The following is a 14,562-nucleotide window of genomic DNA, read 5'->3' on the forward strand; positions in this document are numbered from 1 at the left end:
AAGACCTTATTTAAAAAAACTGGAGAGTTTCATAGGCAAAGCATAGGGCTAAGATGACTACTCAGTTAATAAAATGTCTTAATTCTTATAATTTCATTTTACACACTCAAAAACTGGTCTGAATGCTGAGTTTGACTCTTGCTTATTATCGTAATTAATGGTACCACTGCATAAACTAAGAACTTACGCTATGAAATTTTGGTACTCACTTTTTGGCTCGGGAGTACAGATCTTGATTTGTCGGATCCGGATATTGAAACCAGATCTAGAATTCTGGTTATCGCTGACGAAGCTGAGGGTGGCTTCTTTCTCAGCGAACATAAAGACACCTACAGGAATGAGAATATTACATTTATTAGTCCTTTGAAGCAGAAAAAGATTTTTTATCTACAATACATGACGATGATTCTTCCGGGAGGCGTTTGTCTATACCTAATGAGGAGAAATGGATGCGTGAATGAATGCGAATACTCTTTAGGATTTTTAATTGGATACGGTAGAGATGATATCAGATATTGTAGTGAGAATAATTTTCCCCTGCTTTTAGTTCCATCACTTAGAGCTTATAAAATTCACATAATCACTGAGATCCTAAATGTTTCATAATTAAAAAAAATTAATCTCAAAGGTGCCATAAAAGTCATAAAAACAGATAGACAACCCATAATTCATTTAGATTTGTGATAATTTTTATTACAGTTACTTAATTTTTAACAAAATGCAGATAATGTATACCATATCCTATAAAATTATGCCCAAATTGCATATGCTTTTACTTCTAACATGCAAACAACATTGAAGCAAAATTGCAAGTAGCAACCTTTCTGCAAACGCGTTCTAAGCGAAATAAATGAAATCAATTGACTACTTAGATTTTTCGTTTTTCGATATGAATTAATTGAGTTAATTGAGTAATAGTGTTGTCATGTTCGTTATTTAGGAAAGACGTTGATGAAAATGGGAAATGAAATGCAACAAAATTTCAAACTAAAAGGTTATTTATTATTCTTATGCTGAAAGTTTAATGTTAGGAAGTTTATAAAATGATCTAAATATCACACCTTATAAAGAATTATTGCATTCCCCTGTACCTCCTACTATAGTGTAAGTGATAGTACATCCAACTAGTAATTAAAATATCTATGGTTCAAATCTTGGCTAGCTGTCATAGCTGGCTTTTTGCGCTTCCTGCTTCGACGTAACCTAATATCCCTATAGTGGCGTCCGAATTAAAATAAGATGGACATCATTTCATCATAACCTGAATTTAGTCGGCCAATTCTCGCGCCTCTTACTAGTCGCCTCTCAAGGCTAAGGCGAGAATCAATCAAACATTTTGTGGCACGCGTAGCTAGGAACTGGATAACCCATGGTTTGAATTCCCAAGAGGACATAGTTCACTTTTATCTTTTCTACTTCGAATATCTTAAATATCTGTATAGCCTTAACCAAATAATTATGCTTTCTCTGAACGTACGTTTTAGTAGATAATGAGAATTTATTCTAAGTATACTTTTAAATAGACTACGTATGTTAGGTTTTGATAACAGCACTTATTAAAAGTAAGACATCAAGACTTAAAAGCAAGGCAACACGGTTCAGAGGAAAATATAACAATGAAACGTCCAAAAAGAACTAGATATATATATTGCTTATTTTTCTATGTTTAGAGAGTGTTAATGGTTCATTATTATAACTTTGGTTAATATTACCTTACTAATGCTGCATAAATATCAACTTTCAACCGTGCGTGGAAGATTTGTTATTATAATAATTTCCTTACTTTTCATACTCCGTAATTTTTCATTAACTAACAGTAGTTTATTTAAGTTATAATTTTGTATCTTTCTTAAAGTAAATAATACCGAAGCTGAAATGAATAACAATGAAAAATATTAATAAAGCGATATGTGTATTTAATATTACGAAACTGAGATAAAAACAGGAATTCAAAAAAATTTAATTAAATCTGTGATGCAGAAAGTAAATAACAAGTAAATAAATTCGAGAAACATATATATTTTTATTGATTTCATTAATTTTTATATATCTACGAATTAAATGTTTCGTCCAAGTATTTAGAATAAATATTTTTTTTCAGTTGCTGCCGATTACACGTAACCTTAATATCAATACATAACATATATTTAGTGAATAAACTTGTTGAATTTAGTCAGTATGTTACATAACAAAATTAACTAAATACATTAAACTTTCCGTTTAGAATATAAAAACTATATTTAGCCTTATATTATTTAAGTTCAGATTTCGCTGGTAATTATATATTGTTTAATAGTCTTAAGGGGTAATTTGGCCTGAAGGACTATTAATTTTGTTTTGGCATTTTGCATTGAAAACTTTAAAAACGCTGTATCACTTTTCAAATCGTTGCCACCATATATTATCGCCCTGTCTTATATTTAAAGAAATTAAATAATGAAGAATCTGCATAAATGTATGTATGTTTCTCACATTGTGATAAAACAACGTACCTAGAAACATAAAAATTTGTAATCTTCCATAGCATATGGGCATATAGAAACCCTAATTTGAATTTGAAATTTGTTTTATTAGCGATGTCATATTTTGTAACACTTCAACGAATATTTGATTAAAAAGCTAAACGATTTCAAAGCGAGAACTGACAACACTGTAAGAAACAAAACATTTTATCTCCAGCGCGCGAGACTCTGTATCGTAAATTCTAAAGATATAATCATTTTAAAATTAATTTCGATATTGCAGTTGAACTGAATTTTATAGCTTGAGTACGTAGAACATGATATTTAATAAATAAAAGTAACACACAAAACGTTAAAAAAACGCGCCTTTGGACGTAATTTAAAATCTGAAACCTTTCAGATTTTTTGTATTTTTTAATTAATTTATTTATCTTTAGTTATTATTTTAGAAACATCATTTAAGAGCTTAATTTTCCTTCTGAAAAAAGAATCTGAACTTTTGTGATTAGCTAATCTTGGAATTCTATATAATACACTGTTTCGTCTAATATTAAGGTATTCATATATAAAGGGGAAAGGCACTTAAGTTCATTTGAATTATGTTCCGATGCGATGTTCGACGGCAGAAATTGTCATTGTGTGTGAAAGAATCTACAGGCCCAGCAGTGGCTGAGTGATGGCTCACGACTGAACCCATCAGTACTCGTTAATTGCCCATCACGATGGCTAAGCGCTAGCAATTGGATATGGGTCCATATATCTTCGAAAGAGGTGGTTACATAGGATTTTTACTTTGTTCCATTGTGTAACGTAAATATGCACCAGTTTTTCCTTAGATCTGTAAAGAGAATATGAATATGTTTCTGTTAGATAACTCTGGAAGAAAGCATTCTTTCTCTTATGAAGATAACCTTCCTGACCTTAACATATATCTGCATATTTCCGAATATAAGCCACTCTGCGCAGAATTTAGATTTTCATGCGAAAACCAAAATTGAAAGCACGTGTTGAGAAGGATTTAAAATCGCTCTACAGACCTATAAAACGAGCTGACGAGCATGGATTCACCTTAAGCTGCCATCCGAAAAATAGGTCTGACAGCACTGTGGAATGAAACAGCAGTTTTGTTCCAAATAGTTTATCTTTCTGAAATCTTCCGGAATTTGGCACGCGCATTGATACTTTGGCAGGTGTAAGTGGGCATGACACCAGAATTCCACCATTAGTCGTACAGGCACAGTCCCACATCACACGAGTAAAACACAGTTCACTTTTTATATATAGATGCTCCCCATTTGTGAACTTTCGCAGATATATATATTATATTTGTGAATTATTCGTAAGTATTTTGAACTCAAATACAAACCTCTCCTCCTCTCTAAAAGAAACTTCAGTAGTAAAACGTTTACTAAAATTTCTTGGGTTATACTTTTAAATGCACATTAATTTATTCAATACGCAAACTGACATGGGTGCACTTTGCCTTAAAATAAAGGTCTATGACCTCATCTTCCTGAATCAAATCTGCTTTGCTGCTGTTTTTATCTCTGGGATGAGCAACTTCTGTTCACACGTGGGTCAGCGGAAGATGTACACCTTACAGGAAAAAAAAGAGGGACTGCTGTTCTGCATCTCCCGTTCTACTTGGCCGATTGACGAAATTTAACTTGCCTATTTCCTGTCTCCAAAGCATGACTTAGAATGTATATTAGATTTATATAGCATTGTTCTAACATAGGTATTTTGAAACGAAATCGGATTTTTCTGAAATGACATACCTATTTTTTTCTATATTTCGATTCTATGACTCAAATTGTGGAGCAGTTTTTAAAAAATTAGCTCTAAAATTTTATTTGCTCAATGTTAATTGAATTTGGCATGTATTTATTAATATCTCTTTTCTTTTTTTTTTTTTTTTTTTTTTTTTTTTTTCATGAAACTGACTTGATTCTTTCTTTCACAATTCGAATTAGGTTCAATCCAAATAAAATTCGCAGTTATTTTCTGATTTGTTTTTAAGTTTATATTTTTAGTAATTTTTATAAATTTTTAGAAAAAAATAGGAATTAAAGCCTATAAAATTTTTTACATCTTTTTAAAGTAAATGCATTTCTAAGCGTAATTGCAAAACATTAGAGCATTTTATTCAAAATTTGTCAGGTTGTACTTGACTAAGACGCTAAATATTGGCACCTTTTAAAATTTGGTATATTTGTTATAAGAGATAATAACGCCAAATGTGGTTTAAGCACTTGTTAAAATTATTTGACATAATAAATGATGCACTTTTTTTTCCGGTCGTGCACGATGAAATAAGGGAAAGGAAAATGGATTCATATAAATTAATTTCACCAAGTGAATTATTCTTCGCGCAAACTGAAAAAAAGTGCGCCAAGATAAATTTTTGAATTTCTCGGTAAGTTTCTCGTCAAATTTTATAAAATATAACATTTAGGAATAATTTGAGTCGTAGAATCAAAATACAAAAAAAAGTCATTTTAGAAATAAATCCGATTTTGTTTCAAAATACCTATGTTAGAACAATGCTATATGTAAACCTAATATATATCCTAAGTTGCGCTTTCGAGACATAAAAAAAAGTAAGTGATATTTAGTCAATTGGCCCAGTAGAATGGGAGATATAGTACTGCCCCCTTTTTTTTCTTTTTCCCCCCGTAGAGTGTACATGAGTCGTATAACATGTTTTATTTATACGATTATTATTTACCGCTTTAAAAAATATTTTCTGAAGTAATAAACAAGGATTGTACTTCCAATAATCATTACAAATCGTTTTTCAACTATACCGAGGGGGGAGGGGAACACGAAGGAATTTAAAATACCATTTTAAATACAACATACATTTTTCATTAAAATTCTTAAGTCTTTAAATTTTAAGGCTTAAAATGTAATGCAAGTTAATAATAACAATAACACTTATGCGAAATAGGAAATACTGCTGATGTAAACCACGAAAATGATCCTAAAATGGTCGAAAATATAAAAATATGTAAGCATCATAAAACCCACATGAATGTTATAATAGTAATAGTGTATTTTGTTAATTTTGCCTTGAACGAACTCTAGTTCAACTCGCCCCCACCCCAAAAAAAAAAGAAAAAAAAGGAGAAGGGTGCAGAGCGAAATCACTATTGCCTCCGCCAGTCCTGCAATCTGCAAACAGGGTAGACAGATCATAAAAAATAAGTAAACTAAGTTTAGTCTTGTTTCGGTTTTAGTTTAAGTTCTTTGTTGAGTCTTATCCTTCAACAATGGCTCAAAAGCTCCGGAAATACCCCAACTCTTTCTCAACAAATGGGCAAAGGTGCAACGACACTCAAACTTTTCTCCCCTTTGGACCACTTCCTTGCAGAAACGTGCCAAAGAATGTGGGGTTAGACGCTCACGTAAAAAGCCTAATTTAAACTACTTAATATGCTCTTGCGTAAGTATCGAAAGATGAAAAAAACAAAGAAGTATTTTGTGACGCTTGAAACCTTTTTTAACGGTTAATCTTAAAATAAATTAAGAGCTATCGTCGTAGCTGGTATAGCTATAGATTTCTCGTAATTAAAAAAAAATGCAAGTTTCAAAAACGAAAACAATTTCATGAAAATTTAGTTTTGTAATGCGAATGTAATTCCAAGACCCTGACATTGTAAATTGTTATATAAGAGCGTCCCAAACAGGAATGACACATATTTTTTTTTTAAGTTAACATTTGTATTAATACAAAACGAAAAATCAGCAGGTTATTTTTCAATGTGCATATTTATTTCGTATGCTTGTTGAGTAAATTGCTTTTCGGTTTTCTGACGAAGATTTACTATGGCTTTCCCCATGAATACTAGAACCATTTCTTGAGAAATCGACTTTATTAGTCGACAAATTTTTAAGCTCCTTTTTACTTCCTTGCATGAAGTAAAGGATGCAAAAGTACAAAAAATTTCGGGTAATATATTTCAATAGAAGTATCTATTTTCACCGCTCTCGAATCTATTTCGACGATTTTTTGCGTGATGTCTGTATATACGGGCAGAATAAAGGATTCTTTTTTCCAAAACGAATTGTAAAATGGTTTTAAAAGGCATTTTTTCTTGACACCTGTAGGGACGTACGTATGCATGTATGTATGTATCTCGCATAACTCAATACATATTTACATATATATATATATATATATATATATATATGTATTGAGTGCACTCTCTTATGTGGCTTAAAAGTCTTTACCCGGCCATTATTTTTTCAATCGTTGGTCGTAGTTTTATGCTTTCAATTACAGAAGTGTTTTACCTGATTGAAAATACTCGTATTTTGGCAACATTTTTTAAAAACAAATTTTTAAAAAAATTTAATTTTTGGCAAATAATGAAATCTGTCTTTTAACGCGATCTATACTTATATTTGGAAAAGTTTTATACTCGTTATAAAAAAATAAAGTCATAAAACGTTTGACTTCCATCCTACAAAAATTGACCAGTACATTTAACATCAAAATTTGCAGTTTCTGATATTATTTTCAGCTTATCTTGATGGATCGGTTAATTATGCCAAAATAATCCGAGGAAATAAGCTTAAATGAAGTGCAGCAAAAAATGTGAATAATTTAAAAGGATATCAGGTTTTTCAAAATTTAATTACTTGATTTTAAGAGTGTTCATAAGCATTTTCGATGCCTCTAAATTGAGGTATATGTTTCTGGAGTTATTCGACTTAAACACAAAATAAATTTTCGGGTTATTGATATTTTTCGTATATTTACTAATATTTAACAAAATATCTTCCTTTTAATGTTATTTGATTAAAAGGATCGAACTTTTCTTTATGAAGTGATTTAAATAAATGAAACTATTTATGTTTCTTGGGGAAAAAGTGGTTTAAAACATTGCCTTTTTCATGTTTGGCTTGCTAACCATTCCTTTTCTTGTGAATTTTCCGTTAGGCTTTTTTCTTAAGTTAACAAGGGCACAGATAAAGAACGTAGTATATAATATTTAATGCATTCAACTCAGATTAGAATCAAACACAAAATAATACGATTTATCATTTATAATGAGTTTTCATGCACTTCTAAATAGAACCATCTGTCTGTAATGTTAAGACAGTTTTTTTGCTCGAATCTCTTGGTCAGTTTTGTGTACTACAGCCACTGTTTTGATGTAAAATTGTAAGCCCAGTTTTCCTTAAATCCGCAGAGGTTCATTTTGATATTCAAATTTTGAATAACTTGAATGGATGGAAACCATGTAATTTCTATTTTGCTACTTTCATGATTTGTTTATTAATTTCTCGGATCTCTTTTCCAAAACTTTGATAGATATCAAATTATTCGTGTTCTTCATACTATTTTAAAGCTCTATACATTTTTGCTTTTGATAGCTGACAGTTTTCCTAATGTTTAAATACATTGATTTTGCTTCTTTTCATATCCTAATTATAAAAGTGTATTACTTCGTTCTTAACAGCTTTCGTTAAATGAGATACGATTTTATAAATGTTTCTGATATTTAACTGAAACTGCTAATATTTTAAAGAAAATGATGAGCTATCACCGCAGCAAATTGAAAAATTTTCTCAGTTATCTTTATAGCCTGAGATACTTAATTTAAACTACTATCTCTTTCTTTTTCGGGGTGCTCTTAATTAAGGAAACAAATTTCAGCACAAAAGTAGAAATCAGTTCTTATATCTATCGACTATTTTTGATAAGGATAGACTGCGATTACATATTTTTACTTAATTTGTAAGCTGCTTCAGTTACTCGAAATTTTGCTTTTGAATTTAAAATAAGGTCAGATGTAAATCAAGTATAAGTTATAAATTATTTATCAAATATAATACACATAAAATATGTGAAAACTACATTCTCAGGCATTCAAAAATTTAGAATTTTTAATACTTTTCTCTCTTCGTGCTCAAATAAGTTTAGTAACTTTTCCAAATAAGAGAATATTTCCCGTAAGTCGCTTAACAAGTTTATTTCTGCCTTCTTTTATCTTGAGGAACCAGTTCTAAACCAGTTTGCTTTTGTCTTGAGAAAACATCGTCATTAAACATTTAGTTTAATTTTTGTAAATTATTTACATATCATTAGAAATATAAGTAATCAGATAAACTACGACTGACGTCATCAATATGCCCAAAAAATGTAAATAATTATTGTCTTCTTTTTAAGATACATATGTGCTTATTTTAATGCAAGTGACGGGGCGGGAGTTTACTATTTTCGTTAAATGTATTTCAATTTTAAAATATTTTACAATAAAAAAGTAAAAAATAAAATACCTGTATCGCTTTTCCTCCCCCCCCCCCAAATAAGAAAACGTTTTGACAAAAACCAAGAAATTACTTTTTAAATTTTACCTTGTTTATTATTCTAAACAAAACATTTCCTTTCTGTGACATTCATTAAGCGAAAAAGTATTCTATTTTATACTCCTTGAGACTTTAGCCTTACAAACAAAGACTTGTACACAAAATACAATGTGACCAAAAAATCTAACAAAAGCAGCAGCAGACAGACAACTTATTATAAGACAAAAATGCCTTCCGTAATGAAGGAATTGTCATCGCTGCATCATGTGTTTTTATTTATTTTTAGAAATAAAGAGCTCTTTCTCAGTAGAATATTATTTTCTACGTAAACAACAAGCAGTATGCCTACATACTGTACTTACTGCTTTTCTCTTAATATTTATAAAGCTTTTAATTCCGAACATTATTATTAATCTAAATTGTTGTAATAACTTTGAAAAAAACTACGTATATTATCAAATAATATTATTTGAATTAGTGAAAAAACATACAAATAAATTAACAACAAAAATCTGGATAAATTATTACAAACCGAATTTAGATTCTGGATTACTGGAACTCTATAATATTTGTAATACATGGAAGAAAAACAAACCAAATTAACTACTGAAAATTAGAGAAATTCAGTTTTAGATTGATTCTGCCTTCAATTAAATGTTCTTCGGATTTAAAAAATTCTGACATAGACTTTGTTCTCTAAAATGAGCAAGAATATGGTGCCACCAAGAAAATATCGCATCAGTTTGGCTCTTTTGAAAAGCTCCGAGCCTCATTAGTTGATATCCTTCTTAAGTTAGGATTAGATTTTGCTTATTTTAAGTTCAGACTGAATATGCAACGTATTGCGTACGTCTTTTTATGTCGTATATCTATAATCAGGTCAAAACATTATTCAAGCCAAATATATCTCATATCTGTACCATTATATTCTCGAAGATAATAATTCTCATTCATCCTCTTTTCATTGGAAACAAAATTCTTTTGTATTGGAATTTTCAGTCTGAAATGTACATGATGATGCAGTTACGGATGCAATGAAATCATCCGACGAAAACCGAGTAATTTGAAGCTCTCAGAAACAAAGATCTCTCTCTATCTGTCTATCTATATGCATGACCGTAACACATGAATGCAGCTACTGAAACGTGCACTTGATCGTAAAAAATACAAAAGAAAAAACAATTTTAGAGCACCGTAGCTACCTAATTACAATAGAGATACTACAAGGTGTGAGACGAAAAGCGAAAACAAGAAACCTGATTCGAATACTAAGTGCCTAAAGATGGTTACTTTTGATTTCCTACCATCCTGAGATGATGCATGCATGAGACAAGCTTCAATGAGTTCCTGAATCACTGGAGTATCAAAAGACTGGAGCGTCGACCGTTGGAGAGATAGATGGATACCCCATTCTGATAGACAAGACGATTGTTTTTAATTACGTTGGACAATACACGCATTTGATACGAGTGAAGGCCACAGCCATTGAAAGGGAATATTCAAGGGGATTAACCCGTCAATACGTTTAAAAACTTTCAAGGGTAATTTGCCTTTGACTGACAGAACCTTGACCAAGAGAATTAGCTCTCCATGAACAATGAAATTCATGACACATTTTACACGGAAAGTTATTCGAATGTAATAAATATTCGCTTCAGAAATAAATCTACTCATACGGAAATAAATACGCAACTAATATACACTCTTATAATGAGTTAGTAATTATTTGCTACTTTAAAACACTTCAAAAGCATCTGAATATCGACCAGATAGCGAGATACTGAAAATGAACGCCTTAGTACCTTTAAAAGCATTTTAAGTTATATGAAAACTGCGCTTAAAAATACCGTATTTAAAGAAAACTTTCTTAGTCTCAGAATTTAAGGTCTAAATGAAGGAGCACGAAAAAAGTGTGCTTATAACTGGAAATCATCATACAGCCACTTGATCTTCATTTAAAAACTTATGAAGATAATTTGAAATAAAGTTCTTTTTATTTTAATTTTATTTTATTTATTTATTTTCTTTCACCGACGCCGGACCTCGGCTTTTTAGTCATTATCTATGTAGAGCAGTACAATAAAATCGTGAAACAAGCAAAATAGTAATATCTTCTGCAAAATTATCTGCGATGTCATTAAGACTAGATTAATTGTAGAGATTGTCCCTACCATGCTAGCTAGACCAAATAAAGGACATACTAATAAGGTTACCAGACTCATACGATGGAAATTTTTTCAGATAGTTCTGGCAGTCCTCAGATGAAACTTTTCTACACTTGTGGCTCTAGGAAAGTTATAGGAAATCGGTATTTTCAATAACGAACCTCAGAACTTCTCTCTCAGTTAGTTCTCAATCTTTTTTGCCTCATTCAATTCTTTCACCGTTACTAGAAGATCATGCCCCCTCTTTTTCAAAAACTGAAAAACACTTACATACGTGTATTCAGATTTAGATTATCTTCTAACGTATTTTTATAAATCAAACAACAAAACGTTTAGAAAATGCTGGTGAATGCCAAAACTTGAAAAAAGTGGTTTTGTACATTCATAAACTAAAATTAAATACTTAACAGCTAAATAAAAGGCTGACGGCTTTCTTCCTGAAGCTAAGAAATTCACCCCGGGTTGAGAACCCCTGTTCTAGCCAGCTCCTCAAAAAGGTTTCGTCAGTATAGACTGATGTTGCATTTATCAAGTCTATGGGCAATTGAAAAATTAACAAGATAATATGGCTGAAATACGTCAGAACCAGTCTTTACCAAAGCATCCACCGAATCATTTCCGATAATACCACAATGGGTGGAGTGTAAAATATCTTTCGTATTCCAAAAGAGAGTCAAGAACAACCTGGCAATCAAAGCGATTTTTTACCACTAAGGGACACAGAAGAAAGAGCCTGGGAATGAATAAAGATAATAACATACTTCGAAATAAAATGATGAAGCACTGGATATAAAGGTGTTCTAATGATTCTATTGTAGCATAGGTTTCAAGCACTTTGTTATGGAATGGCAACATGCCAAGAGATTTTTGTCCATTTTTCCTTGCTTTTGTAGCACCCAAAAGCGGCCGAGCGGTGTAAAGTCGCTGAACACTGATATTTAGGTTCGAGGTTCATAGCCCGGCGACCGAACTGGCTACATGGGAATTTTCGTGGCTTTCCCCATGTGTTAGAAAGTCTTCCACGAACGTGTCCCTTCCGGTCAAAAGAAGATACCCCTCAAGTGCTTTACCGTAATCGAATAAACTAAACCTTGTTTTTGCTTAGTTTGCATTTTTGCGAATGTGAAAACACAGCGTATTTTAATTTTTAGTACATTTTGTCAGTTTTCCGCACGAAACAAGAAGTATCAAGTTGACAACGTTAAACCTTTTCGACGTATTCTGTTCTTTGAGTTTGACTAAGGAACAAGTGTAGCACGGCTTAAGGGGCTAATTTCCTATTCCTAGGACCAATTTCCTATAATAGAAATTCATTCTTTAGGATAGAGTGTCATAGGATAGAGTGGAAAAAGTCTTTTAAATGAGAGTTTATATGACATTTTAACGCAATTTCTGATTTGTTTTGACAAAATCTTTAGATTGTTTCTATCATTTCAAGTAACAGAATTTTTAGGGAAAAAAAAGAGTGATTATTCATTTTTGAAGAACCTAATTTAATTTAATGGGGTCAGGAGATTAAATAATTCTATTTGCAAATTTCTTCTAGAATTTTATATCACGAACAACAGAAACGTGGCCGCCTAAATAACGAACCCTAATAGTTGAATTATACTAGGTAAGGTATATTTTAGTTTTATAACAGTTATTTTGATATCTTTCCTTATCAATCTACTTTCTACTTACAACTCCCTACAAGAATTAGTTTTTCAGAATCGTGTTGAATGCAAAAGAGTTAGAAGAAGTGTTTAAGGAAGGTTCAACCAACTTCGATAGACAGTGCTAAGAATCCTTAGTAGCGCGTGTTTTGCCTTCGGGTTAAGTCCAACTCTTGAAGCTGTTATGCTCGGCCGTATTTTACCTTCGGGCCTTTTGATATTCGTCCGCTAGTTTAAATTAAGGGCCAACTAAGTTAGATAACTGAGTTATTTTCAGCAAAGTCTCGTTAATTGATTATAGCTTAGTTTCTTATTTCTGAGTTAAAGCCGAGTAGAAGCTTCCTTTAAGCACGAGAAGGGGCGACTGATATTCTTATTTGAATGAAATAAAGGGTATTTAACCCTTCTCGAGTCTACGTCTTTAGTTGTTTCACATAGTTCACTAGGTTCCTCGACGTTCATCTTAGACAAGGACTTAGGCACCCTACAATTGATGGAAGTATAAGTCATCAAATTTATAAATGTGTCGAGGACCCCCCCCCACGCTTTTATTATTCGTGATATAAAATTGTAGAAGAATTTTGAATAAAGAATTATTTAATCTCTTGTTTCCATTAAACTATCAGCTATGCTATTTTTTCCATTTTATTTCATTATTTTGTAAATAAAAGCTTATTTTATAAAAATTCTTTTTATTCTTATTTTTTTTTTTAATTCTTAGATAACTTTAATCTTCGTAAGCTATTTTACCTAAATATATCTTCTACACTTGAGATGAAAATTAACGAATGCTCAGTTAAACTTCGCCACTCGTTTACAGATTCAGAAGGAAAAGAAAAAGTTGTAATACTCACGGACGGCTCCATCTGCTATTTTCCCACACAGCTTGACTTGGTCCACTTGTAGATAGTCGTAGGTACAGTTATCACTGGGCTCCAGGTCGAAGTGTTCGAATGTTAATTCCAATCCACAGACATCTGTGGAATGGCGAAGAACACGCCATTCGCATTTCTCTCTCGATGGATATTCTGTTGGAAAATCTGGACTCTTTAGAGAAACTTCGGATTCTGAAATTATTCCTCCGCAAGAAGATGCTCCATACTCTGAAATAAAAAAGTTAATTTTGAGCGCAAAGTATATGCTTGGAATAACACAGCGAGAAATGACAACGTTTTTTCAAGCACTACTACAGTAACTTTAAAAAGATAATCTACCAATTTAGAAGTTCAAAAAATTTGCACTTTTCAATCGATATAATATTTAAAATGTTAGTTACAGCAACTCTTCTACTTTCTCTATTAGAAGCAAGCCTCAGATAAATCAACAATTGGTTAATTGGTTCAAATGTATAGGCAGAAGTCCCTTGGGTCAAGCAGGAAGTCCCACCTATACTTACGAAAATTTCAAGACTGCCCTAGTAAAAGCCTTCCCTGTCGCAGGAATCGTGCAAAATTAGAAACGGAACTTTTCAGCATATATCAGCAACGAATTGAAAATCTTTCCACCTTTATTTTAAGAAAAATTCACGTCTTCAAACTCTTGTATGGAAACCGTCCGGATCCTGAGATAATTCAAGTGATTTTGCCTAAGGTTACTTTCCCAAGTACAAGACTTTATTGAATTAAAGAATCCGACTACACTGGAAAAGTTATTTGATCTAGCAATCCAGTTTGAAAGTAGAAGAACGGCGGACATTGAAAGAAGACGCCAATATGAGCAACGAAACCAATTTGGTGCGCCAAGACCGCAGCAAAGTCAAGCACACGGCTACGGAAGCAAAGCGAATCAGTGGGCAAGGAAACCCGAGCATCCAAAAACAGCCGGCGAACGTCGACAGTTCAATAGCAATCCAGGAAAAAAGTCTGAAAGCCAGTGGAAAAAGAAGGAAAGCATGGAAAGGAAAAAACAAGATTTAAACTAAAACGGATTTCTGCTGACGGGAGGGTGCGGAAATCCGAAGGC

General features: G+C 32.0%; 1 protein-coding gene across 1 annotated transcript in view; it reads right to left on the minus strand.

Annotated features, from left to right (window-relative positions):
* LOC118202432 (cubilin-like) overlaps positions 1-14,562 on the minus strand; it is a 212,861-nt gene that overhangs the window by 148,824 nt on the left and 49,475 nt on the right. Inside the window, exons 3-4 of the mRNA XM_085806530.1 lie at positions 13,455-13,703; positions 210-329 (exon numbers count right to left, since the gene is read on the minus strand). Of these exons, the coding sequence (XP_085662656.1) occupies positions 210-329; positions 13,455-13,703 (369 nt within the window). The remainder of the gene's footprint in view (positions 1-209; positions 330-13,454; positions 13,704-14,562) is intronic.

The sequence above is a fragment of the Stegodyphus dumicola genome, chromosome 12 (genome assembly GCF_044657685.1).
Source record: "Stegodyphus dumicola isolate Sdum_Otavi_A_Nest chromosome 12, ASM4465768v1".
Lineage (NCBI taxonomy): Eukaryota > Metazoa > Arthropoda > Arachnida > Araneae > Eresidae > Stegodyphus > Stegodyphus dumicola.